Source organism: Squalius cephalus (genome assembly GCF_949319135.1).
Source record: "Squalius cephalus genome assembly, chromosome: 8".
In the NCBI taxonomy this organism is placed as follows: Eukaryota; Metazoa; Chordata; class Actinopteri; order Cypriniformes; family Leuciscidae; genus Squalius; species Squalius cephalus.
In genome coordinates this window covers 10878982-10902172 of record NC_137129.1, presented here as the reverse complement: position 1 = coordinate 10902172, position 23191 = coordinate 10878982, and the positions used below count along the sequence as shown (strand labels likewise).

The window sequence follows — 23191 nt, the reverse complement described above, 5'->3', positions numbered from 1 at the left end:
ACTAGACTAGTACATTTATGTATATTGGATTTAACGATCATCTGACCTATATATTCCCATTAGTTAATGTACACCACTGATTTTCAGTGCAATCAGAGAGCTGTTTGTTATCGCGATACTTACAGTGACGGGCAGATAATATCACGTGACGACCTCGCACAGAATACTGGGAAACAAACAGTGGCATGAATAACGCTCGGCGTAAACATCCGTTGCTGAGGTGGGCAAGAGCTCGCACAACACAAGTAAAACAACTCGTCCGGCAAACGCAACGACCGTCTATCCGCGACTTTTATAATCGGTGTTATTCGGGCCAAGAGATGTGACATGTTGAGCTGGGTGAGCGGCGGGACTTTGGACCGGAGCCTGGTTGGGAGTAACGTTACTGCAGACTGCAGTGAGCTGTGCCTGGAGTCGGGAAAGTTGAGCGACGCGTGTGTGTGATTTATCCGTCAGACGCGATGACAGCGGCGATCTGAACACGCCTGGAGGGATTTCATTCCTCTGATGTTGGGAAGGAGAGTATGGCGTTCATAAGTGAACGACAGCATACACATTTGCATCTTGAGTCCTTGAAGTGGTACAACTCCACATCAGTGTTCCCCAGATAAATTATTACACACTACTGGAGTTTTCGGGACAATTCCTCACTGTATCAAGGGAATTGATTGCTGATCTCTTTGTCAGAGGATCCCCGGGATTTGGAAACGTGTAAATCCAAGGGTCAATATTTTGGACTGGACGTCCAATCAATCAATCGAGTGAAGTCATATGAAGAAGGCATGAATATGTGGAGCTCAGGGTCGGTGCAGGGTGTGCTGAAAGCCCTGAAGCACGCCGCGGGTAAAGGACACATTCAGCTCAGCCGCTGGCTGCAAAAGACCCCTGACTCACTGGACTGCGACAAGATCGACATCTTGATCTGTAACGTCTTTGACGAGAGAGCCAACGGCGGGAAATCGGAGGCAGAGCCCGCGGGACTGGCCGAGACCGGTGCGCCCTTCACCCCCGAGTTCAGGCATCCGTGTTGCATTACCACCTGTTGCTTTAAAAGTGCCCTGTTGGCGTGCATCTTGACAGCCGTGTGCTTCTCATCGGTAGCGCTCGTGCGCCAGTACCTGAAGGATGTCTTGCTGTGGGTGGAGAGTTTGGACAGTTTTGTGGGAGCCTTGCTGTTCATTGTCGGCTTGATCACGGTGTCTTTCCCCTGCGGCTGGGGTTACATCGTGCTGAACGTGGCCGCGGGGTATTTATATGGGTTTGTGTTGGGGATGGGACTGGTGATGGTTGGGGTTTTGATCGGGACTTTCATAGCTCATGTGGTGTGTAAGCGATTGCTGACGAACTGGGTTCTGAGTAAGATCGGGAGCAGTGAACAGCTGAGTGCTGTTATTCGGGTGGTGGAGGGGGGAAGTGGACTCAAAGTTGTGGCCTTAGCGAGACTCACTCCGATTCCTTTCGGTCTCCAGAACGCGGTCTTCTCGGTAAGTCTGTTTTTGACATTCTTGCTAATTATGCTCTTTTTTTAACAAGGCATTAACAAATGTTTTCATTTGAGCAATAACTTACTAGTGTTAGGCTATTTATTTTATTATCATTGATATTCTGTTGTAGTAGCCTATTTATTCACATTTTAATTCGATTTTGTTCACTTCAATTTGAAAGTCTTGTTTTATTTATTTTAAGTTAAACTAAACGAAAATTAGATGTTGCCTTGGTAACTAGCTGGAATAAAATATGCTTAAGGTTTTTTATTTTATGTCAGTTCATGCTTATTTTGTTCCAAGTAACAAATTTGTTTATGGTTTTAAGTTTTAGTTGACGATAATAACCCAGTATTGCATGAGAATTACAGTCTTGCTAAATTGCAAGAGATCATAAATCTATAATTATAAAAAATATGTATTTAGCGGTTTAGTCCAAATTTTCTAAAGAGACTTGGTCACTTTATATGATGAACAGATTGAATTTAGACTTTTATTCACATATAAACATTGATCAGCGAACATAAACAGAAGCTCAACAGAACCTGCTTGATGTGCGAGAACAATCCTCATTGGTTCTTGCGGAAGCTCAAACGTGCTGCGTAACACGAGAATGAACCTCATTGGTTCTCACACATCAAACATGCTTGAGCTTCTGTTTACCACAACTGATGTGTGAGTTCATTCTCGTGTAAGTTCAATCTGTTCATCATATAAAGCGATCGTGTCTCTTCAAACAATTTGGACTAAACCACTCAATACAAATGGATTAGCTTAACAATCTCCTTATGAACTTTATGAAGCGTCAAAATGTCAGTTGCATAGCTGTCAATAAAGGGACAGAAAGCTCCCAGATTTCATCAAAAATGTCTTTATTTGTGTTCCGAAGATGAAAGAAAGTCTTATGGGTTTGAACGACATGAGGGCAAGTAATTAATGACAGAATTTTCATTTTTTGTGTGAACTATCCCTTATAAAGCTGGTCTGTATCAGCATATGAGTAGTGTGATAGATTTCCCCTCTCCTCTCAAATAATTCCGTAATCATTCTGCTTGAAATCCATTCCGGGATTTACATTTCTTCATTGGTGAGAGAAACCTGCATGGAGCGACCATGAAGCAAAGAAGCGCAAAACATAGACTTTCAGGCCGGAGCAAAACATACAACTTTCCCAACATCAGTGCTCACAAAGTCTGTATGCCACGAACACAGACAAGCCAAAAGAAACAAAGAGTGAAATAATATTCATATCAGTCTCAGGACGGTCACTCAATATTGAGGACAGAACTGTTGTATACATTAGTACTTGTAAATTTTATTGTTATGAGGTTTTTTTATTAGTAAAGATGTTTATACAACATGGAGGTCTCTGAATAATTGCATTGAGGTGGCTGTTAATCTTTAAGGAGCATCCAGGTGGCTTTATCCAGCTTTGCCGGAATTAAACAATTAAGACCTCCTCCTCCGAGCCGGATTTAAATCAAACATAGCTGCTCTTCACGCGGGATCAAGGGTAAAAACGGGACTCTGTGTACGTGGAAATATGTTACCTTTAGACGCTCTGCACTACCAATGTAATACACTTTTAATTAGCTGACATATGAGAAAGAATCTGCAACCTTTAACAATGACAGAGGACCGTAAAGAACAGTGATGCACAACTTCTGCAGTGTCTAGCATCATTTTGTCAGCCTTCCTCAGAATTGAATTATTACTTACCCAGTTTCTTTAACCCTTTTGTTAAATACATAATGACACAAACATATACAGTCAGCAACATTTAAATAAATAATTTACAAAAAAATAAAATTACACATTGGCTCTTAAATGGGATTTTAATGACAATCGTGTTTTATGTAAAGTATTTAAATCATATTTAGTGTAGTCCCATAAAATATGCTAATGCATGGACTTCAAAGAGCTGTATCTTATTCTGTTTAAAGTTTCGTTTTAATACAAACAAAGATACAATTGCTCATATTAAATTAGATTTGAGATGTACTTAGGCATTAAGGCTGGTTTGGTTTGTGATATGAACGTGGACCAGCAGCCTGCCATTGTGTAACATGTTTGACTATTATTTGTACTGTTTGCATAATTTATTCACTGGATGATTCATAGGTCAATGTTTTGCTCCTTTGAAGTTTTTTTATTATGATTATGAGCAGATGTCTTTTCAAGATTGATGATTTACACCACTACTGCTTGAAAGTCTGACAGTGATTGACTGATTATATCTTGGTTTCTTGAATGCTGGAAATGAACATTGAACACCTGCTTACAGTTGGAGTTTTAGCAAGCAGCTACAATGTTAAACAGAGCAATTTTTTCTATTTACTAAGTATAGGGCTGCACAATTAATTGAAAATAATCTAAATTATTTACAAAAATTGTACATTTTGTCACTTACGATATTCAATTTACGTCTGCTCTTGTTGCATCCAAATACTCTAGTATTGTGCTGTCTGCTTACTGTGTATAATTACAAGTTTGATTTCATGCAGCTCCACTTTTAAGGCCAATTCACACCGCACAGACAGTCACCAGTTTACAGCACGTCACTTCTCAGACATTCTAACTCCTATTCAGCGGGGAAAAATTGGACTATAAAAATAATGGTTCAAAAGGGGGGTCGTAGAAGAACCATTATTGGTTCCCCAAAGAACCTTTCAGCGATCAGTTCTTTATAATAACCATTTTTCCTTAGTGTGAAGAACATTTTAATAATCTAATTCTGAATAACTGTTTTCCATTATAAAGAACCTTTTAGGTTCAGTGGATGTTAAAGGTTCTTCATAGAACCATCAATGCCAATTAAAAACTGTTATTGTTTTAGAGCGTAAGAGGACAAGGAAAAAAGTTGACCATTTATGTACAGACTTGATAAACCGATGTATAAACCCCCAATAAATTCATAAACACACTTCTCAGTTTGTTTTAGATAAGGGCAGGGTTATTATTAACTAAAACTAAAACCATAAAATGTGTACACCATAAAAAACCCATAAATGTTAAAGGGATAGTTCACCCAAAAATTCTGTCAGTAATTACTCACCCTCATGTTATTCCAACCCCGTAAGACCTTCGTTCATCTTTGGAACACAAATTAAGATATTTTTGATTAAATCTGAGAGTTGTCTAACTCCTCCATAGGCTTCTAAGGGACTGAAACTTGCTGGCCCAGAAAATGTATTAAAGAGATCGTTAATATAGTCCAAGTGACTCCAGTGGCTCAATCTTAAGTTTATAAAGCGACGAGAATACTTTTTGTGCGCAAAAACAAACAAAAATAACGACTTTATTCCACTTTTCATTTCCTTCTCCTTTTCCTTCTGCAACACAGACGCGCTACGCTTAAAGGAGAACTCCGGTCAATTTTAACATTGAGCTCATTTTTTTGTACATTTGGAGTGCTGTCAGTACAGAGAACAACGACAAAAATCGGTGTTGCCTACACCGTGTTATCCTCTTTTTAAAATTTGCACCCTGTTGACTTCAATGGGGCAAGTTTTAAACCTGCTTTTAGCCTCTTAACATCCTTGATGTGTCATTACAAGTGCACAGGTCATGTGAGTGATTCCTTCGGGGTGAACGCGGGTTAATCTGTCTGCAGTAGATGTGAAAGATATGAATAAAAATGATGTTTATTCAGCCAGCGCACATACCTGTATTTACATCCTGTTTTCGGTCGAAGGCCACAGTAATCGATTGTCGAGTTCACGCGCATAGGTTTAGTACCTATGATCACGCGCGTGAACTCGACAATCGACTACTGGCCTTCGACCGAAAACAGGAAGAAAATACAGGTATGTGCGCTGGCTGAATAAACATGAATAAACATAATTTTTATTCATATCTTTCACATCTACTGCAGTCAGATTAACCCGCGTTCACCCCGAAGGAATCACTCACATGACCTGTGCACTTGTAATGACACATCAAGGATGTTAAGAGGCTAAAAGCAGGTTTAAAACTTGCCCCATTGAAGTCAACAGGGTGCAAATTTTAAAAAGAGGATAACTCTGTGTAGGCAACACCGATTTTTTTCGTTGTTCTCTGTACTGACAGCACTCCAAATGTACAAAAAAATGAGCTCAATGTTAAAATTGACCGGAGTTCTCCTTTAAACACTACGTGAAAAGACCCGAGGCCCAGAGAGAAGGAAATGAAAAGTGGAATAAAGTCGTTATTTTTGTTTGTTTTTGCGCACAAAAAGTATTCTCATCGCTTTATTAACTTAAGATCGAGCCACTGGAGTCACTTGGACTATATTAACGATGTCTTTAATACATTTTCTGGGCCAGCAAGTTTCAGTCCCTTAGAAGCCTATGGAGGAGTTAGACAACTCTCAGATTTAATCAAAAATATCTTAATTTGTGTTCCGAAGATGAACGAATGTCTTACGGGGTTGGAACAACATGAGGGTGAGTAGCCTAATTACTGACAGAATTTTCATTTTTGGGTGAACTATCCCTTTAACTATAAAAACTTGTTATATAATATTGTTTTAGATGCATAAAGATTTTATACATGCAATTGCCCTGTACGAAAAAGAAAAAGATTTGTCATAATCGTGCAGCCCTATTTAGACATTACATTTGAGTCAGAAGTAACCTACATTACACTAGTAGAGTGTCATTACTCTTGAAGCAAACATGAGTCTCTGTTCTTTTTAAAGGACACTGTAATGATCAAGCACTCATCTCAATCGCTGTTCAGTTCTGGGTTTGCTTTTACGAATTGAACCTGATACCGTGAATCAGTACTCTTGCTCCAGTAGCCTGCCTCTACCCATTGTCCTCCTTTGTAAAATCAGTGAGGATGATATTCAATTTGCACCAGTTGGAAAGCGAGTGAACATCAGGCTCTCTATAAGTGCCAGTGACTCTAATTGTGTTAGGCTAATTGGTTTTATTTCGCCTTTATTTTTTTACGTAACAGAGGGATCACAGCCCAAGGGTATGATGTATGTCGGCACCAAACAGGTCACACTGGAATTATGTTTCGCACACACTCAGTAAGCACGTCCTATAGAAGACAGGGCTATATTTCAATGTGCCCTGCATTTTCTGCTGAAGCAGAATGTGATGTGTTATGTAGGTAACCCAACACAATGCATGCGTCTGCATAGTGCATACTTAAAATTTTGCCTCATGGCCATTTATAATGAAGTCACTTCTAAGAACAGGAATGCATCATTTTACCTTGTTCATGAATATTTATAGGTTGACGCAACCCAAATCCAACACTGCCTGCATCTTCTGCAGTCTATTTATGAACAGAAATGCATGGGTTTGATGTCATGTTTAATAGTTTAGGACTGGAGATACAGGTTTGTGCCTTCTTTAATAACTCGCACACAGCAGGTGATGCAATTCAATTACGCTAACCTTTAATGTGTTTATGTGGGTTGTGTTTGCATAGAGACTATCAGATTTGGAACAGGGCAGAAGCGCTGCTTAAATATTTGTTTTTTGCTTTTTCTTCAAAGCATTAGAGCAATGTAGTAAAACCAGTAAAATGTCCTCCTGGTGTTGCTGTGAAAATCTGTGCATTACATTGTGTTTATTAAGTGTTTAAAAAGAGTTTAAAATTGAATGAACAATTGCTAGCATATTAACATATCAGGGATGTACCGATATGAAAGTTTTGGCAGATACCGATTCTTTATATTTGAAAGCTGATAACCGATATATTGGCCGATAAATCTAAATCCAAATTTTTATATAATTATTGAAAGCCTGATTACACAAACAAATGTCTCACCATTAAAAGCCCTGTCCTAAGCACACAATTAAAATGTTCTCATTATAATTTTATGTAGCCTATATGACAGAATTGTGCTGTGCATGTTGCACTTAACCATATTTCCCTTTTTTGAATTGATTACAATCATATTTCAAGCAATTCAAAACCATCATGGCAAACTGCACATCTGAAGTGTCTCAGCTGAAGGAAATAATCCATTATTTATCGGCTTTAATATGGCGGTCCAATTTTCCTTTTAGGCCGATAACGATAACATTAAAAACGAACATATATCGGCCGATACCGATATGGTGGCCAATATATCATGCATCCCTGCAATGCATGATTATATAGAAAACAATATCGTTTTTTTTATTTTAAAAGTAATCTTAAGAGCAGAAAAACGTTTATTTGTTTATTGCTTTAGAGATTGCTGAAAAAGTCCAGTTAAAGGAACACGCCAACTTTTTGGGACTTTAGCTTATTCACCGTATCCCCCAGAATTAGATAAGTCTATACATACCCTTTTCATCTCCGTGCGTGCCGTAACTCTGTCTGACGCACCCACCGCTAGCCTAGCTTAGCACAAAGACTGGAGGTAAAAGGCTCCAGCTAGCATACTGCTCCCAATAAGTGACAATATAACGCCAACATTTTCCAAATCACTCCGCCCAAGTAGCAGTGCTTCGCGGTTCTGAGAATATAGTTCCCAGTATGTATATGGTTAGAAGATGGCTGTTTCTCATGTGAGCTTGTTATTTGTACACGCTGTGACTATACAAATCACAACATGTAAATAGGAAAACGTTGGCGTCATTTTGTCACTTATTGGGAGCAGTATGCTAGCTGGAGCCATTTACCTCCAGTCTTTGTGCTAAGCTAGGCTAGCGGTGGGTGCGTCAGACAGAGTTACGGCACGCACGGAGATGAAAAGGGTATGTATGGACTTACCTAACTCTGGGGGATACGGTGAATAAGCTAAAGTCCCAAAAAGTCGGCGTGTTCCTTTAACACGTGAAGAACGGGGCTAAACAAGGCTGATGACACATTCTTGCAGGCAGTGAAAACACTGTGATTAATCTTGACCAACACCATGACCAAACATAGTTGTCGCTCTCTTTGACAGATCACAGATGTGTCCTTGCCAAATTATTTAGTGGCTTCCTCAGTGGGACTCCTCCCAACACAACTCCTTAACTCCTATCTGGGCACCACCCTGCGCACAATGGAGGATGTGATCGCAGAACAGAGCGTCAGTGGATACTTTGTGTTCAGTCTACAGGTAAGCCTTCAAAAACAACAGCTTGAAATAAAATCAGCAAAGACCCTGGATATACAGTTGGGCTCATATGTTTACATACTACTTGCAGAATATTCAGCATATTATTAAAGTTTATATGTATTAAAAGTAAAAGTAATTTTTTTGCACTGCTTCAAATTCTTCCACATGACAAAACATTAACTGAATAATCTTTGTACATTATTTTAACACGTTTTATCCATTTTAGTTTACATAGCCTTACACCTACACAGTAGTCTGTAGTCTACACAGGACGCGAGTAGCGTGGCACGACATGGCAAAAGACAATAGTGATACTGTCAACACAGATTCTTATTTACATTTATTTATTTAACAGGCATATTTATTCAAAGCGACTTGCAAATAAGTTGCATCACAAGCGATTTGTCAGTCACTTTTATTTATATTGCACTTACAATGCAGGTTGCGACACTGACATTTTTCCTGTTTATTAGTGTAAAAGAGGCAATAATATCCATAGCACACAGTAACATGTTGCCTCCTCGAAGCTGCCCATTTTCTTTAGTTTCCCATCATGCTCTGCATTTTGTAAATCTCAGAATTCACTGGTATGAGTTGTGATGTTTAGTTTCAGATTTTCAGTTGAGGAACTAATGGACAACTATCACAAAAGACTACAAACAGTCATTGATGCTTGAGAGTGTTAGGATTATTCAAGTGTGTGCACTTTCCGTTTCATTTAAGTTATTTGTGTTGTAGAACATACTAAAATTATATATTTTAAATATTTTAATAGATTTAATAAATATATTTTTTCAAATGCTAAACATTTTACAGATTCTGCAATGGATATATAAACTCATAAGCAAATGAAGTATTTATGTCTAGTCTAGATTGTAGGGATCATTCTTGTGGAACCTGTAGTAAACCATAATTATATATGGTCGTTGGCAGAGCTTTAGCCAAAAATGTGTACGCATTTTGCATTTGCTCTTGTGTGTAGTAAAGTTAGATGCCAATAATGGATTCTTGACTGAAACGGACTGTTCCGATATATCAGCCAAGGACGTTTGGCTTTAATGTACAACCGCAATGAATAAGTCACATCATCTGGATCTTTGTATCAACCGTCGTCCAGCTCAGTCAGCAGATCCTCCCGGTGACTCACTCTCTCTGTTCCTCTCATCAGATCTTCATCAGCATAGGCCTGATGTTTTACGTTGTACATCGAGCACAAGTGGAACTGAATGCCGCCATCGCCGCCTGCCAGATGGAGCTGAAGACGTCGTACATGAATGGCGGAGCGACCAACCACAGCGGCTCGACCTATTGCAGCAAACGGGCTGTGGCGGGAGGGGGGATCAACGTGGTCTGATCAACCTTTTTATTGATGATGAACATTTTTCAACCCTCCATCCAGTTGCATTGCCCTGACTGGACGGGAGGAGATCCGTCAGAGGGGAATTCCTTGGCTGCGTCAGGGAGTCTTGGGAGCTGCTACCGTCCCAGACAGCTGTTCTAGTGATGATGAAGGTCTGACTGCGGAGCGGTACCGGACCATCAAACAGAGATGAGAAGAGCTGACCGTCAGATCTGATGGAAACGTTGCCCAAAGATTGGGACCCTGGGCCAGTATTAACTGAGAAGTTTATGAAATTGACTTGAGATGTTTTTGAGGTACGTTTTCTTTTTAAAGTTCTTTTTTTTTATGCTAATAGAAATTATAACTTTATAGGAGGTCTAAAGCATGAAATGGGTTAATTAATTAAAGAGAATGTTATAGAATTGTAGTTAGATATTACAGAGGGCCCAACTAATATATCAGGTTAATATGCTTCAGATGTTTGCTCTTTTGTTTTTTAAATATATACTGTTATTTGGTAAAAATGAAGAATTGTTGAATTTCTTTATATACTTTTCTGAGTTAATCTAAAGGTATTGCTTAATGGATTGTTGTTTTTTTTCATGTTATGTGTAGAGTAAGAAAAAAAAATTAGTCCGTTAGTACCACCTGGATAAAATTGTGGCTTTTGCCAACTGGGAAGACTTTTTTGCTACACTGCAGTTTTGTAAGGAACAGATGGAAGGACCGGACATTTTCTTAGCTGGATATTTAAGGCTGTCCTGCCAAGAACCTTTAGTACAGCATGATTAGCTCAGCAGTATATGTTCGATTTCTTATTCTCATATTGAGAGGACTGAAATGATTTGCCTTCTTTCTTGTATGATTTAACCAAATGCTTTATTATAGGGCTGTTGGCATTTCATGACATCACTTTTGTTAATTTATTCATTGTTAGAATCATATAATTCCAAAAGTTTGCACATATGGGATTCTACACAACTAAATATGTAAGTGACAAAATGCTGAAAAGCTGGAAAAAGCAATTTTATTAATATATTCTATATACTGAAAATATAATGTATTTGTATAATTATATAAATGTTTATGTGTGTGTATATACACATATATACATATTTATATAGTAATCGCGATTAATCGCATCTAACAAGTTTTTGTTTACATAATGTCTTACATAATATATATGTCTGTGTGTGTATATACTGTATATACACATGCACACATATATTTATACATGCATATATATATATATATACACACACACATTTATAGAATTATATAATAACTGCTGTTAAATCGATTAATCGCATCTGACAAGTTTTTGTTTACATAATATATATAAATATTATATATATCTGTGTGTGTATATATGTATATACACAGACACTCACATACAAATATATATAAATATATATAGTTACGTAAACAAAAACTTGTTAGATGCGTTTAATTGCGATTAATCGATTTGACAGCACTAATATATATAAAGGGAAGCATTTTTCATATGTTAGTTCATTATTATTCTTATGTAATGAATGCTGAAGTTGAAGCTGAAGAACATGGGTCACATCGGTCTGATGGGTTTCCAAAATGGCTCACAGTTGCCTACAATGCATCTTTTTGCTGTTTTTCTTGTTTTTCAAAAATGCTCACCAGCGAAAATTCAGCTCAAACCCTCTGTGGCACAGTTGCTCGTTGTGAGTGCAAGGCGAACGGCTACAAATATCTGACAAAAGTGCAAACTACAACCAAAATATTATTATGTGAGTATTGTCTGTCGTTCCCTCCTTAGAGGTTCACCTAATTAGAAACAAAAGACTCCCGAGCACTGACTGACGTATTTGGGTCCTGGCTATATCATTTAGCACAGGCTTCTGTTAATGAGCCCAGAGTCGAAATGAACTCGCAGCTTCCACACCGGGAACATGAAATCCCTCAAAGCAGGGAATTTCACGGAATCTTGGTGCTTAGTTTGTTTTTGTCTTTTCTCTACATTCACTCATTCTCAATGGTCTGCAGTACTGTTGAGCTGTTTAACACGAAATTATACTGTAAATACAGCCGTTCATGCTGTAAACCAGTATAGACATGGAAATGACTTTGATTTAGCTTGATTTTGTCATTGTGAGCTTTTATTTGTGTTGAAAAGAAACATGCTCTCAATGATGGATTTCTTAGTAACTGAAATTTACACTCAGTTGGTAGTGACTTCATTCTCAGTGTCATTTGAGACTCACCGTTTGGTTTACAGCATCAACACTAGAGCGTCACCATAATCTGACAATCAGTGGAACACTGGCGCGCTGCTCATTCCGAAGGCTGATCTCATCTTGTTACTCTGTATTTATGTCTCCAGTCATAGTTTTGCTGCTACTTAGACTGTAGGGTCTGAGTGAGATGCTGACAAGGGCTCGAATTAATATTGCAATTTTATTACAATGTGATCAACACCATCTTGTTTTTTTTCTTATATAGAGTGTGTGCAAATTAATAGATTTTCTAACAAGTTGTTACATTTACTTTGAAAAGTGCTGGTGTAATGGTGCACAAATGGACACATTCCTTAACTTAAAAATGGGATGAATGTTTTTTTTTGTTTTTTTTTCTGAGGAAATTGAATAAGCCCCTCTGTTTTCAGATATTAGCAATAAATAAAAACTGAACATGCTGACTCACCATCTGAGTTACATTGTAGAGATCCAACAATCCTGGTCTTGTGTTACGATGTCAACCTGCCTTGTACCTCTTGCTGCCTAAGACATTGAAACAGGACACTTGCCTGCGGTGTGTTCAGAATCCGACTGTAAAATGCAAAAATGTAAAGATTTGAAATGTTGCATAAAAATCCAACAGGCAACAAAAAATAAATTACAATTTGAGGATAAGTATCAGTGCTTTTGTCTTATTTTTCCAGTTCAAATGACAGAATGGGATATGCAACATTGCGTATAACAGTGAAGGGGTCTTGCGTGGTTCTTGGCTAACTTTAATCTGAGATTACAGCACATTTAAAAAAAAAAAGAAGTACATATGTAATTTCAGATTAGGGCACATCAGGTACTATATTGAAACCCCTTGACCCCTTTGACAAGTGCATTTTACATATACTGTATTTTGTAATACAGAGAATTTTGCAATGTAAATGGATATTTATCGCTGTACCATGCTTGTTCAGTGTTATTTATGAAATAAAATGGTTGAAAAAAAAATCACACAAGGGTGTTTGTTGTGCCATGCTGTGCAGTCTGCATAAATACCCTATTGTTTCTTCATTTAATTCAGTGTATCAATGCAGGAGATACGTCTTAGAATGGGTTCCTAACAGAAGACTGTTTGTGTGCTGATAATTCAGTTTAGTTAAAGATTGATAGTGTTGTTTTGTATAATTACGTAAGATTTTGTCCCTCTCCTGGTTCCCCCCTCTTTCGTTATCTGTTATCTTTGAGTTGCAGTGACATGGGACAAAGTACACCGTAATCTAACCTAAAGCATGTAATCTGAACGGTGAAAGAAGGGGAAGATCCAACCCAGTCTCATGAGAAAAGTTACTATTTTACGAGGTGGTGATTTTTGAGTGAATTTGTACGATTTGAATAGTTCGAAAATGCACGATTATTAGGTTCATGGGATTTTTAGGATTCATTTAGGATTTTAGGAAAACAATAAGCATGAAGGTCCACCTCTAAACATAACCGAGCTCACAGGAAAACTTAACTATCGAAGTGGTGATTGACTAAACATAACAAATTATTTTACGAAGTGTTGATTTTGTTTTAATTGTACGATGTGATTCATACAAAAAAAGTACGATTTTTAGAAAGAAGCAAGCATGAAGGTCCACACCTAAACATAACCAACCCAGCTAACACACGATATAGCCTAAGTTATGTAACTTATTGGTATTTTTTGGTAATTACATGACTTACTAATTGCAATGTAACAACTTTGCATGCCCGTAATTTAATTACCATCAAAATACCAACTACAACAACATCTGCTGTCACGTCAACACAACACGCATACATCTTGGTGCTCTTGAGAATGCGTGTTGGAGGTTCATATTTTTCTTATTTAAAAAAAATTAATTATTCTGGGGCTTGAAAGTGGTAGTTGCATAGGCTGTCAATGGAGGGACAGAAAGCTCTCAGATATCATTAAAAAGATGCACAAAAGACTTATGGGTTTGGATGCATGAGGGTGAGTAATAACAGAATGTTTATTTTTTTTGGTGAACTAACCCTTTAACATCATCATGTTGAACAAAATCAATTGTAAAGCTGTCTTCGTTAGACTCGGCTTTTTATCTAAAACAGGAACAGAAGACGCCACTCGAATCGTTCCTTTGCAAGAAGGACGTTTTTGCTGTTTCGCCGACCGGATACGGTAAGAGTATAATCAGAGAATGTCTAATAAGGTTAGCTCCGCTGGTAGCTGGGGTTTATTGTTGTGATTGGTCATAGTGTTATCCAATAGATTTTCAAATGCACGTTTGGTGCCGCCCCTCGAGCTGGCCGATTTTCATTAGTCGACGCCAGACCATTAATCTTTTAGATTTAGGTCTGGATTTCCAGCCTAGCATTTTGAACCATCATATATAATTTTTCACAGGCTTGTAAATCCCAATTTAATTATAAATACAACACTTTCATACGCAATTCAATGGAAATTCACTGATTCCATTCCGTAATCAGATTACTTTTTGTATGTAACTAGTAAAGTAATGCATTTCAAGTAACATACTTGCAATGTACATTAGAGAATATAATCACACTACTTTTTTTATGTTAATGCAAATTACATTCTAATGATACAACTACATTTATTTACAGTCAAAAAAGTTACTGCAGATGAAGTATTTAAAAAAAAAAAAAAAACAGTAATAGTATGAATTTTAGCTGAAATATAGCTAGTGATGCATGATGCCAAATTTAGTGGACAGATAATTAATCAGAATTTCCTCCCAATCTAAAAACAATACTTGGAAAATGTAACTGTGATATGACTCATTAGATATCGCTTGATGATACAACATTTTGTTTTACATGCAAGAGTCTCCTAGGATAGAAGGAATGGATGGATATTCCGGAGCAACCTGGCCGTCGGCCATCTTGGTTTGGAGGGGGAAAAAAATCGACATACGTCGGCTTTCCACTTGGTTGCAATGTATAGGATTATGCACTGGTTCCACTGTAGAGGTTGATGTGCAACTATGCCATCAAAACCCATGCATATGCAAGACAATGCTTTTTGAATAGCTGTCCACTGTGGTGACGTCTATGCGTGAAAGGGTTAAGGCATTTGTACAAATACAAATGCCTTAACCCTTTCACGCATAGAGGTCACCACAGTGGACAACTATTTTCTTGCATATATACAGTACATATACTTGTACTTCTCATATATACTTGCATACATACACTCACCTAAAGGATTATTAGGAACACCATACTAATACTGTGTTTGACCCCCTTTCGCCTTCAGAACTGCCTTAATTCTACGTGGCATTGATTCAACAAGGTGCTGAAAGCATTCTTTAGAAATGTTGGCCCATATTGATAGGATAGCATCTTGCAGTTGATGGAGATTTATGGGATGCACATCCAGGGCATGAAGCTCCCGTTCCACCACATCCCAAAGATGCTCTATTGGGTTGAGATCTGGTGACTGTGGGGGCCATTTTAGTACAGTGAACTCAATGTCATGTTCAAGAAACCAATTTGAAATGATTCGAGCTTTGTGACATAGTGCATTATCCTGCTGGAAGTAGCCATCAGAGGATGGGTACATGGTGGTCATAAAGGGATGGACATGGTCAGAAACAATGCTCAGGTAGGCCGTGGCATTTAAACGATGCCCAATTGGCACTAAGGGGCCTACAGTGTGCCAAGAAAACATCCCCCACACCATTACACCACCACAACCAGCCTGCACAGTGGTAACAAGGCATGATGGATCCATGTTCTCATTCTGTTTACGCCAAATTCTGAATCTACCATCTGAATGTCTCAACAGAAATCAAGACTCATCAGACCAGGCAACATTTTTCTGTCTTCAACTGTCCAATTTTGGTGAGCTCGTGCAAATTGTAGCCTCTTTTTCCTATTTGTAGTGGAGATGAGTGGTACCCGGTGGGGTCTTCTGCTGTTGTAGCCCATCTGCCTCAAGGTTGTGCGTGTTGTGGCTTCACAAATGCTTTGCTGCATACCTCGGTTGTAACGAGTGGTTATTTCAGTCAAAGTTGCTCTTCTATCAGCTTGAATCAGTCGGCCCATTCTCCTCTGACCTCTAGCATCAACAAGGCATTTTCGCCCACAGGACTGCCGCATACTGGATGTTTTTTCCTTTTCACACCATTCTTTGTAAACCCTAGAAATGGTTGTGCGTGAAAATCCCAGTAACTGAGCAGATTGTGAAATACTCAGACCGGCCCGTCTGGCACCAACAACCATGCCACGCTCAAAATTGCTTAAATCACCATTCTTTCCCATTCTGACATTCAGTTTGGAGTTCAGGAGATTGTCTTGACCAGGACCACACCCCTAAATGCATTGAAGCAACTGCCATGTGATTGGTTGATTAGATAATTGCATTAATGAGAAATTGAACAGGTGTTCCTAATAATCCTTTAGGTGAGTGTATATATCTTGCATATATTCTGATAATGTATCCGTCTCTAAACATAACCATCAATGGGGCATAAGCAGATCATATGAAAATGTACAAATGAGATTGCCAAAATGTAGTTATGAATTGCCTTGAGATTGTGTTGGAAGACCCCTGCCGGAGTTGCTCCATGACTGCAACCTTCACTGTGTCCTTGATAACGGAAAACCCTCCTGGAAAAGTGCTGACCAAACAAACACATTGTGTTCTACTTGTGCAATACGTGGTGTGGTATGCTGACATTTCTGTCTTTAACAGTTGGAGTAGGACTGATCTGAAAGTCCCACTATCCCCCCTTCACTGAAATAGCATGTGCTCCTGGCCATGTGTCAAAACAATTCAATGTGCTACAGTGATGCCTATTGAGGGGAATAGCATTGAGATTCACTAATATGTCTCATTGGAGGAGATTATGAGGACAGAGCGATCACTTAAACTATCTCCTCATGTCATGTTCTTCTGTCGGCTATAAGTAAGCATTAGCTAAGAAGGATGTTCAAACAAAACCAATTACAGGGCTGGTCCTTTAAGTGGCAGTGGACGTGAACCCGGTGAGAGGGCCAAGGAGAGTGTGTTTGTGCTTCAAGCAAACTTCTGTAAGCCAGTCATACAGACCCAGAGGGCAGATCAGTGGCAGTCTGACCTGTTTTGGATTTAATATTTACTCATCTGACCAAGCAAAAGGTTTATTAACCTTGGCAGATGCCTTTCAAGGTTGTCTGGAGTCACGTGTCCACCCTGCTTGAGACAGCTGGTGCCTTGACACTTATATGCTTTCCTCTAATTTAGGGCAGTTAAGAAGAGACCTCACGCTTCTCAAACTGCAACAGCAATAAATAAATAAAAAGCATTTATCCAAAACTTTTTTTTTTCCTTTTTTTTTTTTTCAGAGAACCATTTATCCAGTGAGCTCCAATCCTGATAGTTTAAGCATCAGAACATGTATTTGTTTAATAGCATTCCATGATGGAAATGTCAGAAATCTAATTTCATGTTTTCAAAATACACAATAGTATTTTCACACCTTTTGCACAAAATTTTATTGGTAATAATTGGAACAACAGTATGTTTGCAAGGTCTATTTACCTATTTTCCACTGCACAACACATGCCATATTTCATCTAAAGCTCTTCACTGACACTGTGGTAAACAAGTATAATAACTTTTGAGAAATCTCTATTTGGGGCCAAATTTATGACATTTAATAATAAGAATAATTAATTAATTAATTAATACAATTATTATTAATAATAAAAAAATAACAATAAATAATAATATATTTCATACTTTAAATTTACCAGTTAAGTTTGGTTTAGTATTTTACAATAGTATTATTAGTATTTTCAGATTACTGTAAATGTAAGTTTCATTGTTTTACTTTTTACACATTTCACTTTCACTGGCGTTTTTTACAGTATGTATGTATGTATATAAATATATATACATAGTGCTGTCATATCGATTGATCGTGATTATCGCATCTAATATAAACATTTGTTTACATAATGTGTGTATAGATTTTTACATATGTGTATACACAGACAATATAATAAATATACATAATATATGTGTGTATATATGTAAACAGACTTATGTTAGATGCAATTAATAACGATTAATCGTTTTAACAGCACTAATATATATATATATATATATATATATATATATATATACAGGTGCTGGTCATAAAATTAGAATATCATCAAAAAGTTGATTTATTTCAAGAATTCAACTTAACAGGTGAAACTCATATATTATATAGACTCATTACATGCAAAGTGAGATATTTCAAGCCTTTATTTGTTATAATTTTGATGATTATGGCTTACAGCTTATGAAACCCACAAAATCAAAATCCCAGAAAATTAGAATATTACATGAAATCACACAGTAATTACACAGTTGAACCAGGTTTTGGTTCTTTTGGCAGTGTGGGCAGGTGCAAATCCTGCTGGAAAATGAAGTCAGCATCTCCATAAAGCTTGTCTGCTGAAGGAAGCATGAAGTGCTCTGAACATGTCCTGGTAGACGGCTGCGTTGAGTGGACAGCACAGTGGACCAACACCAGCCGATGACATGGCTCCCCAAACCAACACAGACTGTGGAAACTTCACACTGGACTTCAAGCATCTTGGATTGTGTGCCTCTCCATTCTTCCTCCAGACTCTGGGACCTTGGTTTCCAAATGAGATGCAAAATTTGCTCTCATCAGAAAAGAGGACTTTGGTCCACTGTGCTTTATTAAATCCAGAGTCAACGCAGCCGTCTACCAGGACATTTTCAGAGCACTTCATGCTTCCTTCATTTTCCAGCAGGATTTGCACCTGTCCACACTGCCAAAAGAACCAAAACCTGGGTCAATGACCATGGTATCACTGTGTAATTACTGTGTGATTTCATGTAATATTCTAATTTTCTGGGATTTTGATTTCGTGGGTTTCATAAGCTGTAAACCATAATCATCAAAATTATAACAAATAAAGGCTTGAAATATCTCACTTTTCATGTAATGAGTCTATATATGAGTTTCACCTGTTAAGTTGAATTCTTGAAATAAATCAACTTTTTGATGATATTCTAATTTTATGATCAGCACCTGTATATATATTAGTGCTGTTAAAACGATTAATCGTTATTAATATACATATACAGTTATATATATCTATACACACACACACACATATATATATACTGTAGATTCAATAATAGTACACTGTGCCTATGTTCTAATGACTTTCTAAAGATTGTTTACGCAAAGGGCCATTATATTTGGGAAATACTGACCACTTGTGGTAAATTATAGGATGCACAACATGTACCACAATAAATCAAGATCTTATTTATTTAAATAAAATCATTTAAATTCAGTCAACACTTTCACATTTTAAAAAAATTCACAGAAAACAAACACAAAAAATGGATTTATACCACCAAGATATGGGAGAGCAGTGATTGGGCGAAATCATGGTTTGTGATAAAAGATTTTGTCCAACAAATACAAAATAAAACTGTGAAGTAATGAGTACTGCGGTTTAAAAACGTAAACCATTTTATTCAAACCCCTCTCTCAATGATGTTTCATTTTCCGGCTATACATCCTATTATTATCTATATGCCTTTGTTTCTTACACTGATCAGTAGTCTGAATTCGAAGGCACTCTTCATCAAAAAAATCACAACTCTTTAAAACCAACTATCTTCTATATGGAAGACATCTGGTCTTTTTGGTATTTAATAATCATGTGTTGAAAGTGCAGTAAATTCCCCAGTGATCACTGGTATATCGGCCACAGTCTAGTTTCTCCATTCCAACCAAGGCCATGTGGTCAGGAGTGACTCCTGGGCCAGTTTTAGCAGACCTAAGGAAGATGCGGTCGAAGCGACATTTGCTGATGTAAGGCACAGTCTTATTGCTGTTTGCTTTGGTGTCCCAGGTGTATCGGCAGTGTTCCTGTTTGCCCAGCTGTTCCCATACGTCGCACACACCTGGAGGCAAACCTCCCACCTTTACCACCTACACGGACAGAAACATTCTTCAGAATTACTGCATTGCACTGCACTTTCATTCCTCCATCATATTCATATTCGTCATTCAGTGACTCTGAATTGTCTAAAAACCTCTCAAAATGTTTGCTACGGATGCGAAAAACGCAGAAAATCGAACCGGACCTGAATTTTTTTATGACAGACGAAAGTTTGGAAGGCAGTGTGTAAACGTGATTGACACAACGTGAGGTCTTTTCTAACGTGCAAAAATTATTCATTTAACTAATTAATTTTTTAACGTGCGAAAATTTCGGACGCAAATTTCGGACCTTTACTGTGATTGTTAGTCCAGAGTTTTCCCAACCCTTTCTCCTATTCACAGGCCCATCAGTAAAACTCAAGTGGCTTTTTTGTCAACAATTACATTTTATTTTATAGGTTTAACCAAGAAAATTCTAAATCATTCCAAGTATACCAAAATTAAATCATAATTTATTAACAAACTCATAGCTAAATTAATATTTTCTTCAGGTTAAACAAACTCTGCGTACCACTGGTTGGGAATCACTGATCTAGTTCATGTGGTGAATTTTAAAGACTTTATATTTACCTCAGTGTCTCTGAGATTAGTGTCTCCGGCAAAAACAACAGTGGCATCTTCTGGTGCTTCCTTTATCTTTTGAAGTATGACCCGCAGTTGTTTCATTCTCTCCTCTGATTGGTTCTTACAGCTTTCTAAATGTGATGTCATCAAGTACAGCTTTTTACCGGAGAAAGTCGCCTTAATAAGAAACCACAGAGTCAAAAGAGAAATGTATGTGTGTATAAATGAGACACACCAACCTAGAAATGTAAATATTAATGTATACACACACTAACGGTCAAAATTTTGGGAAGAAATTAATACTTTTATTTAGCAAGGATGCATTAAATCAATCAAAAGTGACTTGTTATTGTAATGCCATTTCATTTTTGATCAAATAAATGGAGCCTTGGTGAACATTTGAGAGACTTTTGAATGGTAGTGTAATTCTGATTTCATTAAGAAATACACTTATGCCATTATCTCCCCAAACAATCTTTGGATAGCACTTATAAACCACAAACTCACCTGAGCAACTAACAGATTTCTCAACATTTGTGTTGTAGGGTAACTGATGATCTCACTTTCCAAAAGTTTTACTCTCGATTTCTTCAACATTATTGCCGTGAAGTAACCGTCATCGCTCCCTGCAATGACAGGAGAACTTCATGAATCAGCAAATTACCCATAAATAACTTCACTGAGATTATTCTCTTACCTTCAACAAACAGGTAGCTGACAGCCCGTTTCTTAAGATACTGAATGTAAGTTGGAATGAGTTCTTGAAGAAAAACCACATCTGGTGTATATCTACAAATGAACAATAGATAAAAAGCAAACTAAGAGTAAAACAAAACTACCGTATTGTCACATAATACATGAAATAGAGGACATAAGAGGTCTCTAAACAACTCACAGAACTAGATATGAGCACAAGCCCCTGGCACGCTCTGCAAGACTTAATGTGTCCAAACCATCCACATTCCAGCTGATGATGGAGAGCTTGCTGTCCTCAGCATCAGATTCGGTTACGCCACTTTCAGCCGGACTTTTCGTCAAATTCACGCTGCTGGAGCAAGTGGGTTCCTCTGCTGTCAGGTCAATGCTGCACAAAAAAGTGAAAGAAACAAAGTCAGCATGAAACAGAAATTGCGATAGTCTTTTCTTCCATGGAAAAAGAAGACTTGATTTTATCCATCGGGAATTGATTGGACAGTTTGATGGTTATGGTTTGCTACTGCTGTGATGTCATGTGAGTGACAGGTTGATCCCGCCCTCACACCAGTAAACACATTGTGCAAGAGGTAGGGGAGGTTATTTTGATTAAAAGTTACACAGGCAAACTTTTTTTTTAAATAATAATGTGCACAGATAAATAACAGATAATAAAAATGTAAATTCATGGTGACTTTGGAATATTTTTTAATTAAAAGTATAGAGTAAATTAAGTTTTCTAAGTAATAGTGTAGAGTAGAGAACATTACCAATCCACCTTATCCGTCTTAAATTTCTTCTTTGTTCCAGAAGTATCAGCAGTGTCAGAAGAATTCACCCCCTTTCTCTTATTCCCAGGCACATTTTTAGTTTCCTCTGCGTCTTCAACATCAAATACTGAATCCATATGAGCTTCAAAGAAAGAGTTCAAGGCTCTCTGGCAGGAACACACACATAAATAAAGAACGGCGTTAATTACTACACATGCTATACTCAATCTAATGGCTTAATGGAAAACTTTACCCATAAAGTGCGTTTATAAGGTGCAGTAATAGAGACATATACCTCCATGTCCCATTCATTTTCTGCAAGATAACACTGCGCCACGGCACTATCCGATCCAGAGATAGAGGCAAACTGATCGCAAAGACTCGTCCTCGTTTCCTCTAAAGCAGACATTGGTTGATCCTTGTGGTTACCTGACATTACAGTGCTGGACATGCTCGTAGTTGAATATAACGGCGGGATGTGAATGTGTACAGCTACAAAAACATTCCGGGTGGATCCCGGAGAATACGGATAATACATCGATATTTACATATGCTTTTGGTCGCTGGACCTACTTTATATACACTTTACTATAATCACGACCTCAAAGTATTATAAACTTAATTTTCACAGTAAACGTTGCATCTTTTTAACCGAAGAATAAGCATTGTTCAAACAGAAGGTTTCCGGAAGAATTTAACTGTAGTACTGAAAGAATCGGTTCTTTCGAACAGTTGTTTCAAAAACGATTAACCTTTGATGCACGAATAATATATTAATCAAATGTGTACGTTAGGCACGTGTATTCTAGTACAGTTTGTTGCAGCCATGAATTGGAGCATAAGACATTTAGAACCCAAATGTAATTATCATTAACATTAAACAATTCTAAAATAAAGTGTGTTGCCTGAAAAGTTCAAATGGATTCAGTCATATTGAACGAATCATTCAGAATGACTTTGTAAAACGAATCAGCAGATTCATTGAAAAGACTCGATCCATTATTTCATAATAAAAGTCCTCACAGCCGAATGGTATGTCTTAGCTTCTAAAAAATATTCGTTGATTAAATCGTTACATTTTGTTTACGTATTTAGAATAGTGTAGTAGACAATTTAATT

At 37.6% G+C, this 23191-nt stretch overlaps 2 protein-coding genes across 2 annotated transcripts; one reads left to right on the top strand and one right to left on the bottom strand.

Moving 5' to 3' along the window:
• Window positions 1-161: 161 nt before the first annotated feature.
• Window positions 162-10375, top strand: tmem64 (transmembrane protein 64). The gene is made up of 3 exons (XM_079878018.1): window positions 162-1484; window positions 8359-8514; window positions 9683-10375. The coding sequence occupies exons 1-3, from the start codon at window positions 783-785 to the stop codon at window positions 9866-9868; spliced, it is 1044 nt and encodes a 347-aa protein (XP_079734144.1). The 5' UTR covers window positions 162-782; the 3' UTR covers window positions 9869-10375.
• An 8961-nt stretch (window positions 10376-19336) lies between these two features.
• On the bottom strand, window positions 19337-22872 carry tdp2b (tyrosyl-DNA phosphodiesterase 2b). The gene is made up of 7 exons (XM_079878017.1): window positions 22368-22872; window positions 22073-22239; window positions 21505-21693; window positions 21307-21398; window positions 21117-21235; window positions 20616-20786; window positions 19337-20033 (listed from the first exon to the last, which is right to left on the bottom strand). The coding sequence occupies exons 1-7, from the start codon at window positions 22608-22610 to the stop codon at window positions 19758-19760; spliced, it is 1257 nt and encodes a 418-aa protein (XP_079734143.1). The 5' UTR covers window positions 22611-22872; the 3' UTR covers window positions 19337-19757.
• Between the last annotated feature and the right edge of the window lie 319 nt (window positions 22873-23191).